At 40.2% G+C, this 22,268-nt stretch overlaps 1 protein-coding gene across 4 annotated transcripts in view; it reads left to right on the plus strand.

Moving 5' to 3' along the window:
- Positions 1-22,268, plus strand: part of ARHGAP32 (Rho GTPase activating protein 32) — a 942,023-nt gene that overhangs the window by 267,006 nt on the left and 652,749 nt on the right. For all 4 annotated transcript variants that reach the window (XM_069224492.1, XM_069224494.1, XM_069224495.1 and 1 more), the window contains exon 4: positions 12,360-12,444. In XM_069224492.1, the coding sequence (XP_069080593.1) occupies positions 12,360-12,444 (85 nt within the window). The remainder of the gene's footprint in view (positions 1-12,359; positions 12,445-22,268) is intronic.

The following is a 22,268-nucleotide window of genomic DNA, read 5'->3' on the forward strand; positions in this document are numbered from 1 at the left end:
TAGATCACTTCTGAACATCAAGAGGAACCTCTGCCTGTAGAAGAGCTGAAGAGCTGAGGAGAAGTGTTGCCCGGCCTGTGACTGTGCTTTGTGGAGCTATCCTGCAGTTGCTGCTTCTGCCAGAGTAGGAGGGCAAAGACTGGATTTTGTGTGCATTCCATCTTGTGAAGAAATCTCCAAGGGCTTGATTTAGAGCTTGCCTCCTGTTGTTTGAAGTCTCAGGGACAGCAAAGACTTCTCTCTGACAGCACCTGGAGTCTCTGGAGAGACTCCTGCTCTGACAAGTGGTGCCCTAATCAGTCCCTGGGCCCTTGAAAGGAAAGCTGGTGGAAATCCAAGGAAATCGACTTCGGCCAACTGCGGACCGATGCCGCTGCTGAATCCGGTGACGCCACCTGCAACCGACTCCGTGATCTTTGCTGGAACGCGACGACCTTCACAGGCCTGATGCCGCTGCAGCCCCGCTGAAGTCCTCGACTCCCTGGAAGTCGCCGCACCACGTCGTGACCGACGCCGCTCGAAGTGCACGGATTCAACGTTTCGCACAGACTTCGTGCATGAACTTGTTTTCACTCTTAACCAAAGGTACTGTACTTGGGGGTCTACGCGACTCCGTGTCCGGCGCCGCTGGTGCCGGCTTGTTGGGAACGACTCCGTCACAACACCGTGTTAACACCTCATCGAAGCATTTTGTGTTTCTATGCGCTATTTTTTAGTTTAATCTTTAAAAATTCATAACTTGACTTGTGTATGTCGGATTTTTGTCGTTTTGGTCTTGTTTTGTTTAGATAAATATTTCCCATTTTTCTAAATTGGTGTTGTCATTTTGTCGTGTTTTCATTAGGTTACTGTGTGTGTTGGTACAAATACTTCATACCTAGCACTCTGAAGTTAAGCCTACTGCTCTGCCAAGCTACCAAGGGGATAAGCAGGGGTTAGCTGAGGGTGATTATCTTTTACCCTGACTAGAGTGAGGGTCCTTGCTTGAACAGGGGGTAACCTGACTGACAACCAAAGACCCCATTTCTAACACTGCTGAATTTGTCTAATTTTGTGTGAGTAAATTCAGAACCTAACTATAAAATCCCTGTAACCTTTGTTTTTTAAGTGAAAAAAAAATCTTTATGCAATCTATAATAATAATAAATAGAAATATACATCTGTTTCTAAAGATATTCCATACTTTGTCATACAGTTTCATGAACATCACCCATGACCTAGTAAGGGACGCACAATTTCATGAGATGCTTTGCGCACATATTTCTCACTAAGGGACAATACCTGTTCATCAGCATCTTATTAGACGCCACAGAATGCCATCCAGTCTCCGATCCTCATTCACGTATTACCAGAAAGTATAAGGGATTGTTACTGGTTGTAAATGAGCTAAATCTTCAGTTAAATATAGTGTATGGGATGAAGAACTCACCATGATGCGTATTGTTGCCCACACGTGTTTAAGTAATCGCACATGGGTGCAGTCTTGTTGGCTTGTTTATATCCAGAGTGTTGTTCACATCTGGTGGACCTAGACTGATTGAAAGGTCATATTCTTAACTACTAATGCTTGTAGGATGAGGGCCATCTAGGAACCACCCTTAACTCCAATCTACCCAACTGACACCTAAACCTTTGGATGTTTGCTAGTGACCTTTTACTTTCTCAAAGTGTACACATACTCAGGCTTCACATGATTAAATGTTTTACTTGTTATTTGTGGCTCTAGGATTGCCTGTGAATATTTTAAGGTAGACTGTTAAACTGTCTATATACGTAAAGCACAACGTCTAGAATGTGCGCCATATACACGATCTGCACCATCTTGTTTAAGCATCTTGACCACAGCACAAAAATATAGCACAGTGGCAATGTGAGTTGAAGACTCCTATCTGCATTCGTATATAGAATGGGAAAAAACAGACATACTCATGGAGGTTATATATTCTCTTACGGTTCCGTTAATTTTTAAATGTGTCCCAGTCTACACATGCCATTGAGTGGACACATTGCTGATCTCTTATTCTCAATCAGTACAGGTATGTGCCTTATTTTAGGTGGGCGATAAATACTGAAAAAGCCACTTATGTGCATCAGGAGAAGCAGATGTAGTTTACCCATGAGTGCCAGAAAAGGAATCCACATCAAGCATGGTTAAACGACAAAGGGTTTTATGTGGAGTATGCCAAGGAGCAACAGATGAAAAACAAATTGGAGGCGCTGTTCAACTACTGATGAGGCACCTAAAGCAGAAAAAATCAAAACAGGAGGAATGAGGACCCTCCAGGGAGAGGCGTTCATTCAGCTTCTGAAGCAGAATCAGAAAACATCCAAGAGAGTGAAATTACCACACCATTCCAGAAACCAAAATCACTTATAAAATTATGTTATGACCCTCAACGCCTAGTTTCTATCAGTAGTACATCACTTCCCACTGATGTACTAATAGCTATAGCTTCATAGGAGGAATACAGGGGCAGCCCATTGGAGGCACAGGTAAAACAGAGGCGGCTATTATGCTAGAATGTGCCTCCAAAGCAAGGTAGACCTGACATTGCACTGGGCCCAGAGGGAGATAACTCAGACTCTAGTACGTGACATGAAGAGTCTACTGAAGTGGGATTGAGAGTCTAAGCCCTCAAGGCACTGTAGTGCCACCAGAAATGCTCATCAGGTCAGTATATAATTGTGGCGGCTTCGTGAGTTGACCTGGATTACTAAATGGAGAAGTGCTGTTGCAGGTAGTACTGTGGTGTAGGGACGCCTGTGGACAGAAGGTGTTTGGTTCAGTGAAGAAGGAAACCGTAGATGAGAGAATATGGCTCTTGGGCAAATAGATAGGGGACCAGCAGCACTGGCCTAACAGGCCCAAAGAGAGAAGTCGTCAAAGGAATATGCCCTTAACTTTCAGCGATTATGTAGACAGCAGAGCTGGGCGCCCCGGAGGAAGTGGTTAAATGAATAGTATCTTTAGTTCATCCTCACACGACCATACGTTGTACCCAGTCTGTTCTGTTTGCTGCCCTTGTTTGTTAAAGGAGGAGCAGGAGGATCGGAGCAAGCAAGGGAACAGGGACGCCATTTAGGGTTCAACTCTGACCCCTGGCTTGCACCTTGAGACCCCTGCACTGCATTTGCGACCCCTGGTCTCAGAGGTGACAAAATCATTGCCAGGAACAGAGGAGAAGCTCTCCCTTATGGACAATGGTTGGGGCTCTAATCTCCTTGTCTTTTTATTACACTATTAGTGAATAACAGTGTTCACTATAATAGTGAATAGCATTATTCACTATAAGTGTAATAAAACATGGAGTACTATCAACTGCATTATGAATCTGGCACCTGACGTAAGAGGCAAATGCTTTCAAATGCATGTTGTGTGCATGTGAGAGCCTTTATGTAAGAGCGAGTGTGTACGTGTGATTGTGGATGTATTTTTAAGCGTGTGTGTGTAAGTGAACATAAAGGTCAAATGGCGTGCAATGTCACTTCGCTACCACTGGCCTTTTCATGAATATACATTCGTGCAAGGGAAGTGACTGACATCTTAGGAGGAAGAAAACAAACTCACTTTTGAGGCAAAACTGACAGACACTAGTCCCAAATACAGCACAGTTTTACTTCAGTGGAAAGGTTCACTAAAAGCAGTTTTTCTACTCCAACATTTCACTATAATAAAGTTGATGCTTTGGTTCAAAATCAAGAGAACCCAGCAAGGGGGATACAGCAAGTGCCTTGCACTGCTTTCCTGTGTTGGTGGCATAATTTTTAGTTTAGGGCAGTTAACAAACGGCTCTTTGTAAACCACTACATCATAGTGCCACGATGGCAGAAGTTAGTCACTCACAAGAGATGGTTTATGTGATAGGTTAAACAATCAATCCGCCTTACCATTGTCTTCTAGAGGTCTCTTGAAGATGTTCCGCCAAAACCCAGCATTATTCATATATCATCTTAAGGGTTATTTACTCAGGCACACAACTATGCTGAATATACTTTTCTTCCCCCGTCTTGTAGACGAACATGTGAAATATGTTACAGAGTTTGTAGTCCTAACAATTCAGGGCCCTGATTACAGAACAGGCAAAATTAAATATATTGTTTGCATCATTTGATGGAACACTGCGAATAAGTTGTTATAATGATTAATCTCCATGGTATTTTTTGTGACAAGGGTTCAAAGGCCATGCATGAAAAGAGACAAATTAAGTACCATCTAATCATATAATTGCCGCCAGTAGTGACTAACACCGCTGTAGCATAACAAGTTGACACAGATTTTTCTCTACAGGGCGCACTTTTTTTATACAGACAGTGCGCCCTGTTATCAAGACGGCACTCCTCCCTGGACAGGCACATACTTGTGGTTCGCCTGGGGGGGCAGCACATTCAGTGAACAACTGAGTGGTAGCTTCCCAGCTGCTGTGTTTCACGGTGCAGTCGTCAGTTGCCTGCACTGTAAGGAGCCGACAAAGATCCCCCTGCAGGCAAGTGCAGCTGTTGACTGCACATGACTACAATGAATGCCTGTGGAGTTGATCTCAGGGGGTGCACTAACAATGCACCACTTTTTTGGTGGCTTACTTCTAGTGCACCCTCTAAAGGACTGTTTGCCTCTGCACCAGCATGTGTAATAGGGCACGGATGCAGAGGCAAAGTAATTCCCTAATTTCCGCTGCAAATGAGGCAACATCCTCTCATGAAAGCGCTATGAGTATTGCACCAGCGCAATGAATATTACAGAAGGGGTGTCTGGCCACTTTTGTAATACCATAGTGCTCCATACCATATCGCCTTTTTGGATATTTTCCAGTGTGGCTTGGAGATTGAGAGTACAATTAATGTTTTTGAAGAAGCTTAAAGGCACAATATGCAAATAGGAGTTCCCAATTTTTTTTATATTTTAGTGCAAATATGTGCTTGCGGTTGGGGAAGAGTGTCTTCATGTGGATTTGTCAAATGTGCATAATTATCTAGTGTTTCACATAAAAACTAATTTTGGCCAACCCTGTATTTAAAAACATGTAAGCCAATTGCCCTTTTGCCCAACCTTCTTTAAACATGTTTTTAAATAAGATACCTTTTAACACCAGTTATATGCTATAGAGAGTCCTGCACAGCGTTGTCCAGAGAATCTTCTAGAATGAATATTTTTTTCCTAATGTGCTGGTCAAAATGCACTTTTAAAGTATACAGTTTCAATCCTCATTTCACTTTACTGTCCGGTTTTCAAGTATCTAAACAACATGATATGTTTAGACTAAAATATGAGCTTAATTTAAAACGGTCTACTTTGTAAAATTTAGTGAAGTACATTTTTTGGGCGTGCATTTTTAAGCCGTTTATTACAAATCATACAGTTTAGCATAAATAAGACAGTTCGAAACCATAAACAACCTTCAATCTAAAAATCTATTTTGGGTTGGGAACCTCAACAAGCAGTGAGAAATTTTATATCTTAAGTAGGGAATCATCCAAATGGGCGGGGGAGGGAAATACCACTTCATAATGGAGTAAAAGAGAACTCATGTTCGGATCAAGTCAAATGAAATTTATTATGCACAATTAATTAAAATCATAATTTATGGTGTCAGTTAAAAGAACAAAAAACCCTGCAGTAGCAAAAGTGTATGCTGAATGCAGATTAAAAATAAAAATCCGTTTAGAGTTCTCAATTTTCTAATTCTGATGAATGAGTTTAAATTGCAACATATGAGCTAGAAATTCATGTGAATTCCTTATTTTTTTCCTTCTCCTAATCCAGAACACTGTAATTCGACAGTTCGCTATTGGAACTGTCGGACCTAAGCTTGTCTGCATGACAAAATATTCTGTTGGTCAAATGTGATTTATTGGGTCTCTCCTTCCTTTAATAAGGGAGGGGCATGCGCAGACCAGACGATTCATGTCTTCCTTTGAGGCACCACATAGTCTACAGTTCCTATTTCCACATCGTTTGACACATAGTGGTGTGGTGTGTGGTCAAGCGACTGGAGACATCCAAACCGGAGTAGCATGAATTTTTGATTTAGAAAGATTTGAGTATCTTGTTCCGGGATATGGTTGCATTTTCAAATTGTGATAATTATTCAGAAGCCTCCATGCTTTACACCACTTGACCAGGGGTTCCATGACCTCCAATTGGGAGAGCTTTCTCAATCCACTCGCTATTCAGCGTTTTGTTTTTTAAATGGTGCTTAAGATTCCCAAAGGTCCTTTATCTGAAGTGAATGCAAGGATTTTTCTAAGTACCTTCGAGATCATTTCAGCATTAGCGAGGAGACATTTCTGGGGAGACTAAGACAGGGCATGTGTTCTTTTTCTGCCATATAATTTCTGTTAGGTTGATTAGTGTTATTGACACATTCCCTGTACCTTTTCATCTTTCTGTTATTTATCGAATAAAGTAAGGTTATCCTTACTGTACTGTACTGCATTGAAATTGCATTTATATAGCACTTACTACTCCTGATGAGGCATTGAAGTGCTTTGTGGCAAGTAGTTTGCTACTCGGGGGCCCAAAGTTCGTTGTAAGACCCTTGGTTATTGGAATTACTCTTGTGCTCTGAAAGAAACTATTCCATGCATTTACTTCAGTTTCTATGTTGTACATGAAAGCCTTTGTGGGATCATTAGAGGGGGTCGTGGGGGAAGCAAACGTTTGATGGAATGAATACGTATTGTTAGGTTGCAGGGATGTGGTTTGATAGAAATAGATAGGATGCGCATGCCATTTGAGTAGTCGGTATAAACACGAGGTATGCAGAAGGTAAAAGAGAAGGAAAGGGGCATTTGAAATAAGTAGGGGAGGACAATTTGAAAGTTTAAGTCAAGGTAATTTGTTCCTGCAGGGTTTTAGAAAAATAGCAGAGGGATTTATAGCATGCAGTTTGTGGATGCCAACCTGTAGAAAGAAATACATTTTACACTGTACTGTAAAGGGATGGGATGTTAGTTTTAAAAGTCTTTCCAGAAACACTTCCATTAACTTTCAAGAAGAGCCAAGTACTTGCTTCGCCACAAAACGTAAGTCCAAGTAATTACCATGTGACTTTGACAACACTATTGAGAAAGCTTTTGTGCACATCACCCCACTCTATGTGCGATATAAGTACGTGCAAACACAGAGAGTACACCTATGTGTACCTACTTCAGCCGTACATTCAATATTGTAAAGCATTATTACAGTTCATTCATGCAAACTGTGTTACACCATTCAAACTACAGATATAAACATGTTATATAAACAACCCCAACTTAATATATAGCAAGGTAGTTGATGAACATGTTGCTGCAATCATCATTAGTAAATTCAGTGCAGAGTTTAAATGAAGTATTCATTAGCTGCTTCAGAAGGGCATGGGAATTGCTCCCCTGTGCCCCATACCCTGAACAGCTGACCATCAAAGACCAGATACAAAACAACTAAAGTACACTGTTCCATAAAGAGAAAGAAAGAAACTAGGGGGATCTGAAAAATCAGGAGCAAGGGCCCTCAAGCATCACAATGGATGACTGGCATCATCATTGGGTACTACTCCTCGTCAAGCCGCCAGTGCAACGCCTGACGGGCTCCCCACATGGAGGAGCACTAAGCCGTATTTTTTGATAGTTACTGGTGAATGCTAACTATCTCAACGGGCATGCCTACATTCAAGCACCAGTACATGAAGGAGAGACCAGACACTGTACTCCACGCCATGATGCTCCAGATTTCACCTTACATTAAGTCCTTATTTGTTTCCAAACATGGTGCTTTCTAATTCCACTTAAAGCGATCCATGCCTTTCACTGTTTAGGACCTGGTTGTGAAGCCATATTATTGGCTTACCAAGAACTGTACAGGAATTGCAGCCCACTGCTTCTTTCTCAGTGGCTTTAGTGTCCTAGTTATTCAATTTTGTGCTTTCACTGTTCACTTCAAGGAAATTACGTTTTTTTTTCTTTGTTTTAAGCACTCAGTGAGAGTGCACGTGTTTTCCAGCTGTCTTCTTTGGGTGCTTCCAGCCCCCATTGGTCTCTCGTCCATGTGCTTTCCTTCCCCACCCACACTTGAGTTACTCTTTTTTGCCTGTCTGAGCCCCGTGCAGTCCATGTTGCTGTCTTTCGTCCATGTGTTTCTTTCTTTGCCCTTGTGTTCTGTCTCCCATATTTCTTCACCCATCCACCTACTGTGTTGTTTCAACCAACTGATCAGTTTTTTTTTTTTCTTTCGAAAAAGCACTTTCATGCAACATTTTTGAAAAAGCACATTTATGCTGGATTTTGTACATTACAGAAGCATCTTGAATCAGTAAATAAAAAGGAAAAAACCCCACCACTGTTACTTTGTTCACACGCGCAAGCATGTTGAACACATTCCTATGCCGGCAAAAAGACGACACTGCCCGTGTCATTGAGATTTTTTTTTTTTTTTTTTTAAATCTATGTTGCACAGTAACTGCAATGCTGTGCAGCATGGGTAAAAAACATCGGCAAAGCCCATAGGTCTCATGGGTGAGACATATTGGCTTAGCCAATGCTTACTTTACAGGGCTTTCAGTGTTCGTTATGTCTACCATGCTCCTGCTTTTGGTGCAGAAAATGTTCTTTTACCTTTATTTGGCGAGGATTGTTCAAATTAGAGAATATCAGAATATGTAGGACTGAGATTAAATAAATAATATTAAACCAGCCTATGACTCACTAATACTTTAGTATATATAAGCCACCTATGACCAAAGAGATGTGAACTACAAAAAGAGCAAGCTTAACTACCAAATTCTGTGTATTTTCAGGGACGCCTCCAGACCTAAAGTACATATTAAGGGATCATTTAAACTTTTTTGTGACTACCATAACTGACATCCTCTTGTTGCATCGATTTACAATGTATGATAGCTTGACTTTGTGCACATGAATGCCTCGTTGTACTACAGTATAAATGCCCCTTGGGCTGTAGGGTGTTTTCCTTCTTTGTTCCATAGGCTATTATTGCCCATTTAATAGGTAATATGTGCATGCTCATCCCGACAAGCTAACGACCCTATGAGACAAACTAGACAGGCACTATGAAAAACTAGCAGTGCCTTCAGCCTCAGCACCAGAGTTCTCAATTGTTCTCACCTACACACACACACACAAACACACACACACACATCCTCGTCCACCCCCGTGACGACCCCCCACAAAGAGGTGAATGGGTTCAATGTGTGCGCTGTACAAGAGTTATTTGTAGCATGAACAAATAAAAAATACAGAAAAACACCAACTGAAAAAATAAACCTCTTAAGTGATGCAAGATGAAGTGAAACGTATGACACATAAACAGGGACTGCATCAAAGACATGGGTGATATTAAGGTTTTTTAAGTCACTGGTGTGAAATCATACTGTGTTCTGCCAGTAAAGTTAAGGACGGGATTATAGAGCCCATTTGTAAGTCCGATTTTAATTACTGCTAGCGATGCCTGGCAAGACCTGAGAGTGGGTCTGGGAGGATGAACATCAAAGATCTACTGCTCAGTTTTTCAGAGGTGACTTATTGAAATGCTCCTTTGTACGTTAAGAAGAGCCTTATAGGAGCTAGTTGAAAGTTATCCTGTGAGGCCTCAGAAGCCTGATTTTAGAGTTTGGAAGGTAGATTTGGAAACCTGAGAAAAAGAAGTGCATCGGGTATGTTGCAAAGGTGTATGTGTGCCTGATACACTTAAAGGTTTAAGGCTTGTGAATCGTTTCAAGGGGTCGAGGAAGACTATAATACTGAGGTTCTAAAACTGGTGCAGTGGGGAGATGTTCTCTAGTGCGTAGATAATCAGTTGTGAAACGAAGAGATGTATTTTCTGATCCCTTTTCTCCATCCAGCCTTGTTGTGAAATCCTGTTTTAGTCATTTTATGACCTTCCTCTAAAGTACCCTTATCTCAGTAATTTGTAGTTCTTAGAAGCAGGCTATTATCCTGTGTACAGTGGTATGTAATAGCGTTGGCATTTACATCGGCTACAATGTTACGTACAATGATTGTTGGCGAGTTTAATGGGTGTCATTGGTCTTCATGAGATGCCCTGTGTTCCTGGAAGATTGTCTTCTGTAAGGAGAGGAGGTGTCTATGTTCATGGATCCTTTCTTAAGTTCTGCTTTGTCTTATGTTTATCTTTTTGTGGAAGAGCAGTTCAAGGAAGTGCATGTGTCACGTTCAACATGTACTGCTTTGTTGCCAGTATAGTGTTCTGCATTGTGATTACAGGTGGGTTCTTGCATGCAACATATTGTGCCACTGCTACGCTGTTGTTGGGAGAATTGGAGTGGTCTGTTGGGTTAAATTTATTCTGACAGATTTTAAGTTTCTTTATCACAAACAAGGAAGAAATAAAAGGGATTGCTGTTCCTTAAGGACAGCATAATATTGTGTTGGTATTCGATAATGTTGTAGCATATTCCGTCTCAGGATTATGCTCTGACAAGGTTGATAGGTCATTTCACCCAGCTTAAGGGAGTACAGACGGGAGGCATCAAATCTTCACAACAGTCAGTTTAAATAACAGTATGAGTCTTTTAGCCACACAAAGAACACTCCAAGCCTAAATAAAGTCCAAGGGTATTTATTACAGAGTTAGGCTTAAATTAACATAGACCATCGCCGGTACAACACTGTATAAGATCATGATAGGCTGTCCAAACCTCCAAAAGAAGTTCAGTATCAGAAGAAACTAAGCATTCCATTAATGCAACACAAAGCAACAACAAAATCTGAAAAACATGAAACAACTGTTGTCTAATTCAATTAAACATTTAGAATTCTGCAATTTAGTAACCTAGGCAAAGGGTAACCCTACAAATTTGCAAGTCCATAATAACATGTGCTGGGACATGCACATGTGGGCATAAAAAGACAAAAAGAATTTAGAAAAAAAAAAGGAAATCTGGGGGAACAGGTGACTAACTAAGGTTGGAAATTAGTAGATAAAAAGGGAAGAAATTAATATTTCAGAAGCTCGATCAAGAGTCTCCTTGGGTCCGGGGAAAAATCTTTTTAAGTCCCAGCAAGGCATTTCAAAGGAGCAAAAGATACTGAGGACTGTACCTCTTAGAGTCCAAGCGTTCAATAAACAGTGAAGATCTGCTCAAAGGGTAAGTGAGAAGAGTGCTACATATCCATCTGGGGAACGGTATATTAAAGTTCATAAGGCAAGTCAGTTCATCCATCCATCAATCAATATGACACAAAAGATGAGATTTGTCCAGTGGCAAACAGTCATACCACATAGTCCGAAACATTGGTGAAAGTTCCCAGGTTCTTCATATGAAAGGCTTCCATCTTAGCTCATTTGTTTGGATTGGAACAATTGCACACATATTTATTCCACAGTTCCTGCCTGTACTGTGCTCAAGATTGGGTTCCCAAACTCACTATTTGTAAACCAAAGGAGTATCTATTACTAAGCTAGCATTCTCATGAGATCAATGTCTGAAGGAAAAGTTCATATTAGCAAGAATGACTAAATATTTTCTGCACAGTCATGGAAAACAGGGCCTTGCAGGGCTCATTTAGGCTAAGCAAATGAATTAAAACAGCACATTCATTTTTACGTTTAATATACATTTAACATTCTAACCCATAAAGCCAATATTAATAAGCTCTATCAATGTTCATGTTACAGTAAATTCAAAACGAAATGACTCTGTAAACCCATTCATGTTAATAAAGGGCAGAACTACATTCTCTACATTTGCCTGTTACCTTTTAAAATACTTTATGCATGTAACCTATTATTGTTTTAAAGCTGGCTGTTAAAGTACATTGTGACTTAAAATATAAAAGCAAATTAGTTAGTCATGCATAAAGTTGAATGCCTGTACCATATCACTTTCAACTAATGGCCTCTAGTGAATGCACGTTAATATGGCGTGTCAGTGCACCACTTTACTATTCAACTATTACTACTTTGATTAACATAATTCATAAATTGTCACATATACCTGATCGGCGTGACTTCAGGGGCAATACTAAAATGTCTGGTACATCAGTGCTAAACATGAAAGATGCTTTTAATTTAGCTTTCCCCAGTTCAGAAACTGTGAATTATGTATATAGTATGTAGTTATTTGACAATTTGTGTTCCTTCTCTACTGTCTTTTTTTTTTTTTACCACAGTGTGTGTGTTCTCCCTTTTTTAACCTGTGTATGTGCTCTATTTTCATGTTGCCCTCTGTATGTGCTCTACATTTTTATCATCCTCTGTGTATGTGTGCCCTCTCTTCCCATTGGCATCGGCGTGTGCGTGCGCTCCCTCCTGTTTTTTATTGTTTTTTTATACACATGTCCCTACTCATTGCTCTCGCTGGACTTCTAACATATTCTTGGCCTCTCTGTCCCTGGTCTAGGTTATCGTTTACAAAGGGCCACTTCCCAAAGATGGCTGAATGTGCCCACTTTCATTATGAAAACGTGGATTTTGGAAGCATCCAGGTGAGTGCAATTTATATGCTCTCTCCCAAGGGAATTTGATAATTTGTAACACTGTTGCAGATGTTCTGACCTTCGCTTGTGTTAACCAGGGCCAAACGTGGATGTCTTTCTGAGTGAACATATGGAGAACCACATGGGAAGTTAGCTACATAGTATGGATTTGGAATCCTCTCAACAACTGAAATGCACTGAAAATAAAGGGCCTCTTTTATTCTGTTGTGCCAAAAAGAATTTGTATAGATAGCTGCTTTTTAGCATGACACAGTATTTACTACATCTAGTGTGTGTCTAAAGCAGACATCTCCATCGAATACCTTGTGAGCTACTGGTAGCTCTTCAGCTACTTGTAAGTAGCTCTTATGTATGTAGCTCAACCTACTGAGGTCGTTAAAATAGCTGCAATGCCCCTTACACCAAAGTTTAAATATTGGTAATGTTTCCCTAGTGCCTCATGATTTATTACTCAAATATCGGCTTTAAGTATATATTAGAAATTCAAAAAATGTTCTCCAAATGTGAGCTGAGGTTATTTGAAAATACACACATTTTTATGCCAAACACACGCTTTTCAATTTTCGTATACACATATTGATTCAACCAAGCGTAGGCTGGGCTGCAAAAAGGAGAGCTACTTCGTGAGAGCTACCAGTAGCACATGTGCTACTCTTTGGAGAAGCCTGATCTACATAGATTATGCAGTTATGATACTTGTGTATTTGGCAAGCAAACTTTGTGATCAAGGCTAATGTATTCAAAGCACTAGACCAAGAACAGACGATCTGAAAAGTTTTTCATTGGTTGCACTTTTACATTTATTGCTTGAATTGATGTTCCTCAAACGGTGGCTCATGTTTACTACTTAGTGATGAGAACGCCCTGAAGAAAGGGTTGCTGTCTTTGACTGATGTAATGAAGCTTAATATAATTCCACCAAACCAGAGCAAGAGCCCGTGCCCCATTACAGCACAGAAAACACCAACATTTGCGAAACGTGTTGTACTGTGTCCCATCCAGACGGTATGCTTTTCTACAAACTAGTGGCTTCAGTGCGCTATATAAATAAATAAAGGCCAGTTTTAATAGTTTGCCGTGATATGTTTGAAAACTCTATCTGCTGCCCTCCTCGTCATGTCTTTGAGTGATATTGTGTTCGCTTCATAGGCACTGTGTGGAAAGTACTGTTCATCTCCCACAGGTCACAATTTTTTTTAAAGCTCCGATAGACATGTGAAGTTAGGGCAGCCAAGGGAGCACAGGCTAGGACTTCACAGAATATTGTTAATCTCGCAAGGTCATATACACGGGATCTGATCAGTGGTTGCGCGGGTCTCATGTGCTACACATTGTTTTCGAAGGAAAAAAGTTTGTAGCCTTCCTTTGTTAATCAAGCGTTCTTAATGATTAAGCTGCCTATTCCATTTTAAATCATCGTTTATACTGTCTTGTAATAGGTCATCAGTTGCCTAGAGAATGCCTTTTTGGAAGCTAGGGCTTTCAGGCACTTGAAAAATACATCTGGTATTACTGTTTATAAGTGGTTTTTGTTCCCGTAACATGGCTCTTGTGATTAAACGCCTTTCTCATTTCTGTACAATGACCTGCAAGTCATAAATGTGAGTCCCGAAAGGTAGGGGACCAATCTAGTCCAGATTTGCGGGGACCAATTTTTGACCAGCTGTCCTGGTAGATTTCAGCGTAGTTGGCTCATGTACCGGTTTCATAGGGTCAGCTGAAAGCAGTCAGAGCAGTCCCGAAATTGGAAACTTTTTAACCGGAAACCGATAAATTAGAGGTCTATGTGTGGCAGAGGAAAAGGGGCGAAGTCACCAGGGCTGGAGCTTTAAAAAAAAAAGAGGCAGAGTCTGACATTTTACACAGTTATTTTAAACAAAATGTACTTCGAAGAACTGGCAACAAGGACGTGTCAGTAAATCTGTTTTTGCTTACTTAATTGGCCTCAAAGAGTCTGCATTTAACAACATCGTACAGGGGTAAGACAACTGCTGCAGATTGTTTGTGCCTGGCGATCTTCAGGCGATTACAGAAGCAGTAATTTAACTCTGGTGGTTAATCATATCTGGGCTGTTCTGTGTCACAGTTTTGACTCCTAAAGTAGCACAGATGTTAAATGTGCCTGCTGCAAAGCAAATTGTCTAGCATGAAGATCAGAGATTTGTATTTTTTGTAGATAGGTAAGTGGGTGACTAATTTCGACACAGATCATTGTGTTACATTCAGCTCATAAGTGCAACCCTTCTAATATAGCACAATGATCTATTTACAGGCATGGGTTTAGATCCTTTTTCTTTTTTGTTATTTTAAAGGTTCCCTTGGGAAGTAACAAAGTCTTGTTACTATAGTCAACTCCAATTACTCCGCTATGGTTTCTATGCCAAACATTGTGTTTTCGCTGCATTCACTCTTAACACATAAGGTCTACAAATATGGACATGCACATCTCTTACATAGGGGGCATTGAACAAAATGAAAAACCTGCCTTCAAGTCAAAGTTTCTCTAAAGTTGTTATGAAGTGGTGCTAGCGCGCCTGGTCCCTAGTAAATAAACTTACAAGTGGACGCGTATAGGCCGATGAACCTTTTGGATCGCATGGAATATCCTAGCCATGTAGTGACTAATGGTATCAATCAGCACAACCAATTTCTTATATTAAAATCAGAACTATTATAACTTTCAGTTCATGAATAACCAAAACTCCATAAAGCGTTTTAACAATTTCTATTTCCCTATTAGTTACAGTACTAAGACATCAGTAAGATCAAACTTTATTCGATCAACTCAGAATTAGTTCATTAATGAACACCAATGACCTAATTTAATCCGAAATTTAGGAAACATATGCTCGAATGCGCCAACATAAGCCAAATGAAATTAATACACAGCACTAATAGCAGAGTTCAGCAAATAGTTCGTCAGTCATTTGTCCCTGTCAAACGTAAAATCTCGGAAACCTACCTAACCAAGATTAGCATTAGTATGTGGGGCTTCATTCAAAATCAATTTAGAAAACAGGAATTTGGAAAAACATCTTGCTACTAGAAAAACTATAAAACTGCGCAGTTGGTACCTAGAAGAAAAGGCACAAGTTAGTCAGTCACATTATCATAGCTACCTATCCACGGAATGGATCAGCAACAAAGTCAGTCATCGTCTTCAGGTCATCAATAGATCAGCACCGCATCAGGCTCTCTCAGAGTGTGAGCCCAACGACAGAATCTGGAACCGCGTCTCCTGACGTCATTAACGTCTCACCCCTATTCTCTCGCATCTAAAGTCTTAGCCCCTTGTCATGACTTTTTAGTAGGGTCTCCCAAACCATCCTCCTAATTTCCAATTGGTCAGTCAGTCAGCAGATATGACTTCAACCTATAACATTAATTTACCAAATCTATGAATTTTAATATCAGTCCTTTTTCAGCACGCAGATTGGTCCACTATACAATGTCCTCATCATCCGGCTCTTCAGGTATCGAAAATGTTGCATGTTCCTCTTCAGTCAGTGCTTCCGTTGTGCAAGTCCTGGGAAAGTACATTTAGCCTACTCTACACATAATTGTATCAAATTGTCTTCATCATCTCCTGTCTGTGGGTACATTGCAGAGAATTCTAGCTAAGCAACTTTTACATCGGGTGGTTCAGGGTAAGGCTTTGCTTCAACTTCTCTGCAGCGCGTTAGTATTTCAGCTCTTCTTGTGAGGCCTTGAAAAGCTAGGCTTTAATCTCAGCTAAGTAAACTTCTATAAATTAATATAGACACAGGTTATACATCTTAATATGACATATTGCTACATTATTCTTTCACATTTTCATTACTTCACACATCTCGTAGTTATTTTAGCATAACTTCGCATAAATGGCTGACAATCTCCGTGGTCAAAATTTCAAACGTGCACATTATTTTCTCTACAACTAATTTCTCTATGAACTTTCATGAATTAAACACGTAAACACTCAATAATTTCCAATTAGCATATTTGCACCAGTAGTGGTAAGATGTGTACCTTTGTTTTCTTTCATTGCATGAATGTCTAAGTGTTAGGCTAGAGGCTTCCCCCCAACCACAATAATAATTCAACAAGAGAACGACTGATGTCCCTTTATATCAGTTCTTTGGTTTGGCCCCAGCTGGAAGTGAAAAATAGAAAGCTGCCTCGCAACCTGCAAATTGCTGCTCCAAACGGAAAGCAGACAACGCGTGGGCACTGCTGAATTGTCAGAAAATGACACCAGGAAAAATTCAGCATATTCCCCGTCGGCCGGAACCCAAATCCAGCCTCGAAATAGCTGCTGGAACTGGGATCCAGCAAGATCACCCTACTTTCCAGCACATAGATGGAAGCACGTTTTTAAGTGTTCCAAAGCATGATTAGTTAGTAGCTGTTTTCAGAAAGTAATTTAATTAACGTATATTACACTGGATTTAAAAATTGCATTTTATTTATTTCCTTGGTTCCCACTTGCCTGTTTTTCTAAGATGATGAGTGCTATTGCTCCGTGCTCCTCTTTTGATGTAAAATTGTTGTCCTTTTCATGGTTTGGCTTGACAGCACAGCTGTCACCAGACAGTTATGTGAGCATCACTAGAAAGGGACTTCGGCTCCGCCTACATGTTGGGAGTCAGAAGTACATGTTTTAATTAGGCAGAAGTTGTGTGCGTCCACATAACGTGCTTGTCCTCAATGCAGCAGTGATGATTTTATTTATCCAGCTGCTAGAAGCTGAACTTTCAGGGGTGCCACATATTACATTTTAATGTTAATAAAGTGTCTTGGATAACTATATCATTTGTGATGTTTTCCTCTGGCAGAAACACAGATGGGAGGAGGGCAGTAATTAACCTACATAGATCTTTAGGTCTGGCTTGACTGTGGATCTGTCACTAGACCTTTTAACCTACACCAGTATAATGTAATGCTTCACATTACCCTACAACATTCCTTTAAAGTCAGAGCTATGGGCATTGCCAATACATGTTTCTGTTTTTGCAAAATATCCCGTTTTTTTATTTTCAAAATCTCATCACCCTAGAAAGGCCAAGTTAGCCTTCTATACTTTGTATGGTTGTTAAACTGAATACCAATATACTGGATAATAGTATCTTTGAATAGGTAATATAAATAATATAAAAAGAAAACCAGCACTCCCAATTCAACATTTTCAAAATACAGGTCAGGTTTTCTTACTGATGGATGGATTACAGCAAATGTATTTGACCACTGGAGGGCAGCGTTTGCTTGCAATTGCTAAGAAATTGTATTAGAATTGGTAACAGTAAACTAACTCGCCGTTGGTAGTCGGTCAGAGTATTGTAACATTCCTTGTTTAAAAGTACATTTATGAACGCGCACTGCGCGAGACGGCAGGATCTTTCACTGATGATAGAAAGTGGTGTTACAATGGGAAAGTATTAATTTTATGAGGATCTTTCCATCCATGCCCGTATGGTTTGCATACGCTGTAATTGCTAAGAATTCTGCTGTGCAAATGTGCTCTTTTCACATTAATGATATTTTTCATTTTACATTATTTTTAAAAAAGTTTTGTTTTTCCAAATAATCATTACCGAAAAGGAGAGATGGGTAATCAAGAGGTTTCTGGCACATTCATTACAGGCAAATAAACCAAGGCAAAAAGGCATAAAGCAGAACTGTAGTTCAAAAACATTTAGCATAACGTGAACTTTAAGACTGGTAATTTAAATTTCATATGATCAAAGCTAGATTGTCCCTTGAAAAGACTACAATATCTGGGCTCAATTCTACCCTCTCCCTACATGATTATACGTCTATATCTTTACTTGACACTAATTCGAAAAGATCCTGCACCACCTTGTCATGGACGCCAAGTAACATTAGCTGAGGGGTCAGAGTGATGTCAAAGGAAAGAGCAGTATGCATAAACCCTGAGATCTCTTGCTTCAATAAATCTAGTGCTAAACATATGCAATAAAGCCACTTCCTGAATTTGACGTTGGCTGGGGTGTAAAATAGGTCAAAGATAGTTTTTAAGTGTTGCACCTGGAAACCTGTCGAAAGCGCCCAATTTCTAATTACACAAAAAAGCAACAGTAACTTGTACATAACTTCTTTTTCCATTTAGTATCCTGTTTGTCCAAATCATCCAGCAAACCACAGATCAAACACTCATAAATGGAACTAATTGTACAGCCACAGTTCTTTGCTATAATCTCAATCAAAGGTAGTTTTATCATCTCACTAGACCCTTACTGATTTTTGAGGAAAAAAACACGAATCTGCAAATATCGATAAAATAGCGCCCATAGTCCTGCTGCAGGTCTTCAGATGTACTTATAGTGATCCCATCATGAAGATCCCCAAGCTTCCACAAGCCCCAGGCTTCCGAGCCATGACCGCAAGGATCCTTACCTAGAAAGGGATGGTCAATATTGAACTCAGGGTCCTAAATGTAACCTCCTTAAAATAGCAAGGCTCAAAGATTTTCAAAAAACGGTTCCTGGCATCCTCCCCACTAAGCAGTCCCTAAATGGGGGGAAAACCATCTCCCCCGTATGACCCACCAGTAAAAGACCTCATATACTGTAAGGCGCAGCCCATTGTTAAATCTTAAATTGGGAATGGCCCAGCCACCTCACTCCCTTGAAAGAGTTAAAAAAAAAAAAAAAATCAGAGATTTCCTGGTCTTAGCATACGACCAATTAAAAATGCTAGCTAAGTCATCCATCAATTTGAACCTGCTAGCGCAGGTGTCTTTAATAAAACAATTATTAATGAACATGTATGTATTTTGAATAATGAGCTTATGTAGAAAATGAAATAATGTAAAAAAATAATGCACGCATTTGAAAATGTGACCTCGAAGAATGGCCACCAGTGTTAACAAAGTGTACTAATCAATGATTAATACTTATGAAATATTGAATATATGTCACACTAATGCAGTAATATGACATATTAAGGGATATGAAGTATGCTTTAGCTTTATTCATTGTAGGCCTTAACTTAGCGAGTGTCTTGGCCTATTTTGCCAGGCCTCATGCAGAAGCTGTATTTCTTAGTGTTTAATAAAAATGCTGACCAAGTTAATTAAACTGTGAAATGTCCATTGTATTGTTTAAATGTGCTTAATGTAAGTTTTTCGTGAGAACCCACTGCTAGGAGATGATGTTCTTGCTAATGCAACATTTTATGTGTAATGTGTGTGAGACTAACTTTCCCAGGACAAGAACAATGAAGATACTGACTAGAGTGGAAGCTGCAACAATATTGTTACCTGACAAGCCGAATGATGAGTACATCGCAAGACGAACCAATCAACAATACGAGAACGGAGAAATATTAGAATTCATAGATTTGGTATAGTTTTTTCATTGGACAGAAGTGTAAACGTGTACGACTAACTGACCAATAGGGAATTAGGGGATTGTTTAGGTGATTTTGATATAACAACGTCGAAGAGGGAAAAGACTTCAGATTTTGAGACAATCAGTTGATGAGGTGGGCTTCGGTCTCTGCTAATTCCCCATAAAGCTTATCCAGGAGTTGTTTCTTCTGCTTCTTGTGATTCAGACTGAAACGGATTTTTTCACTTTGAATTCCAGTCTTAAGAGCATCCCAGGCTACCCCTGGAGAGGCACTACCCTGGTTTCACTGTAAAATTTCCAAGACCATGCAGTCATATGGTTCATATATAGTTAATTAGAGAGTAACCTTCTTTCAAAAGACCAAGTGGACGGGAATGCCAGGAGCAGGGCAACACATAAGCATTAACTCAGTGGTGAGGGTTGGAAAATGATATTCCTTTGTGGAGTAAATCTCACTAAACTTTCAAATTACATATTGGGCGGCACAGACTTGGTTGAAGTAAGCCGTTTTGGTTGCTCTTATCTGAAAATAATTGTATGAGTTGGTTTCCTGCAACAGTAAGTATTAAAGGAAGATTTTATATACATTGTTACTGAACTGAAAAAAGGATATCAAGCAGAAGTGGTGTGGTGGTGGTCATAATTGCAATGCAGGAATCTCTGAAGTGTTTCTTCCCTTTTGTTTGACTCAAATGTATTCAATGAGCAACCTAAATGGCGAGTGTTAAGGATTAAGAAAGGCTAAGGAAATAGCCAAATCACGTCTCCTACTAATTTAGAACTGATATTTGCTGTGTGGCTAGAATTTAAAACAGCTGATTTGGTTTTGGTGCAACATGGAGAAATAAAAGATGAAATGTTTTCCATCTTCAAGTGCAGGCTCTCTTTGGATTGAAGAGTGTTGGTTGTGTGCGTGTGTGTGTGTGTGCGTGTGTGTGTGTGTGTGTGTGTATATATATATATTTAAATATATCTCCTGGGGGTGGTCACCACTGGGTAGATATAATTAGGTCAGCATTTCCCACAGAAATTCATGCCTTATTTGTTTAGCTTTGGCACCGTTTGATGAATCTTCACAAATCTTTCCAAAAAAGGTAATGATTTTTGTTTAGTTTAAACATGGAAAGTTTTGGGGTGATCTGTCAAGCGGGGACCGAGGAAAAAAAAAAAAGGGGAGGGGTTCCAAAACTCAAAATCCCCATGCGTTTTCCATAAACTCTTTTGAACAGCACTGCTGCAAAAACTGCTGAACAAAATAATATCAAATTAGGCAGGAAGCTGGATCTTGCTCCAGAAAGCATGCTTTTTGTGACATGGTGGAAATCTATTTGATAGTGTTGGAGCAATTAGCCCGGGGGCCCCATGTCAGCAAGGCTCTGATTGGCTGTCTGCAGCATGATGAAAAATGCTGCATACAGCCATTACAAGGCTCGGGACATAGTCTCCTGTCTTGAGGTTAGGGAAAACATGATGGATTGGGGAAGGATAGGGGGTCACAAAATATATGTATATTTTTTTTAAGAGTTCTGATCCTGGAGGACTACTGCTGGGTTGTAACTCATTTTTAAAAATAAACGCTCTTCAGCTTTCAAATGTTTATAATATTTAGAGGAGGGGGCATGCAATCCCAACCCCTTCCTGAGCCAGAGATGGGCCTCAGGGACCCAATCCCCTGAGGTCAAATTAATCAAAAGAGGGTTAGGGGCACGTGGCCTTCCCTCCATGCCTTGAAGAGGCCTCAGAGGGATGGGGCTGAAAATATATTAATAGGGGATGGAGCCAGATGGTACCCTTCCCCAAGGCTGTAGCAGCCACAGGAACCCCATCCTGTGGCCCGAGGACCCTCTATTAAAAAATAAAGGCCAGAGAGATTATATCCCTGAGGTCACTAGAGGCTCGGGAAATGGGTCTGTGTATACCGACCCCCTTTTTAAAAACAAAAGCCTCTGCAGAATGGTGTACCTGGGGCCAATAGTGTCTTGGGAGCAAGGGGTCAGGGGGAAATGACCTGTCTTGTATTGGCGGGAGGCCCCCCGGCAGGGATTTGGATGCCTGCAGGAAGTTGGATGGAGGTTAGACTGGCGGCAAACCCGACTCTGCGCATGACCTTTGACTGTGCTTTGCAGGGGTTTGGGGAGGGGGGTGGGAGGAATTGCTTGACTGCGAGGGATTGCCCGCGGGGACTGGGCTGAGACCAACAACCCTGAGGGGGTGTTGGTTTTACGTATGGTAATAAAATATTGCTTTACTGTTAAAAGAAAAACCCTAGATATTCACTAAAAAAATCACAGGATAAACATTTGAGGGCCAATTTAATGTTTTAAGCTAAAAAAAACGCTATATTTCACAAGGCATAGTAATATCTAGTAAATATAACTTGTGCCCTAAGGTAACTGTAACTCACACCCTTGTCATGCACTGCTAATTACCTCCCATATTACATCACTCATCATGTTCAATTAC

The sequence above is a fragment of the Pleurodeles waltl genome, chromosome 3_1, assembly GCF_031143425.1.
Source record: "Pleurodeles waltl isolate 20211129_DDA chromosome 3_1, aPleWal1.hap1.20221129, whole genome shotgun sequence".
Lineage (NCBI taxonomy): Eukaryota > Metazoa > Chordata > Amphibia > Caudata > Salamandridae > Pleurodeles > Pleurodeles waltl.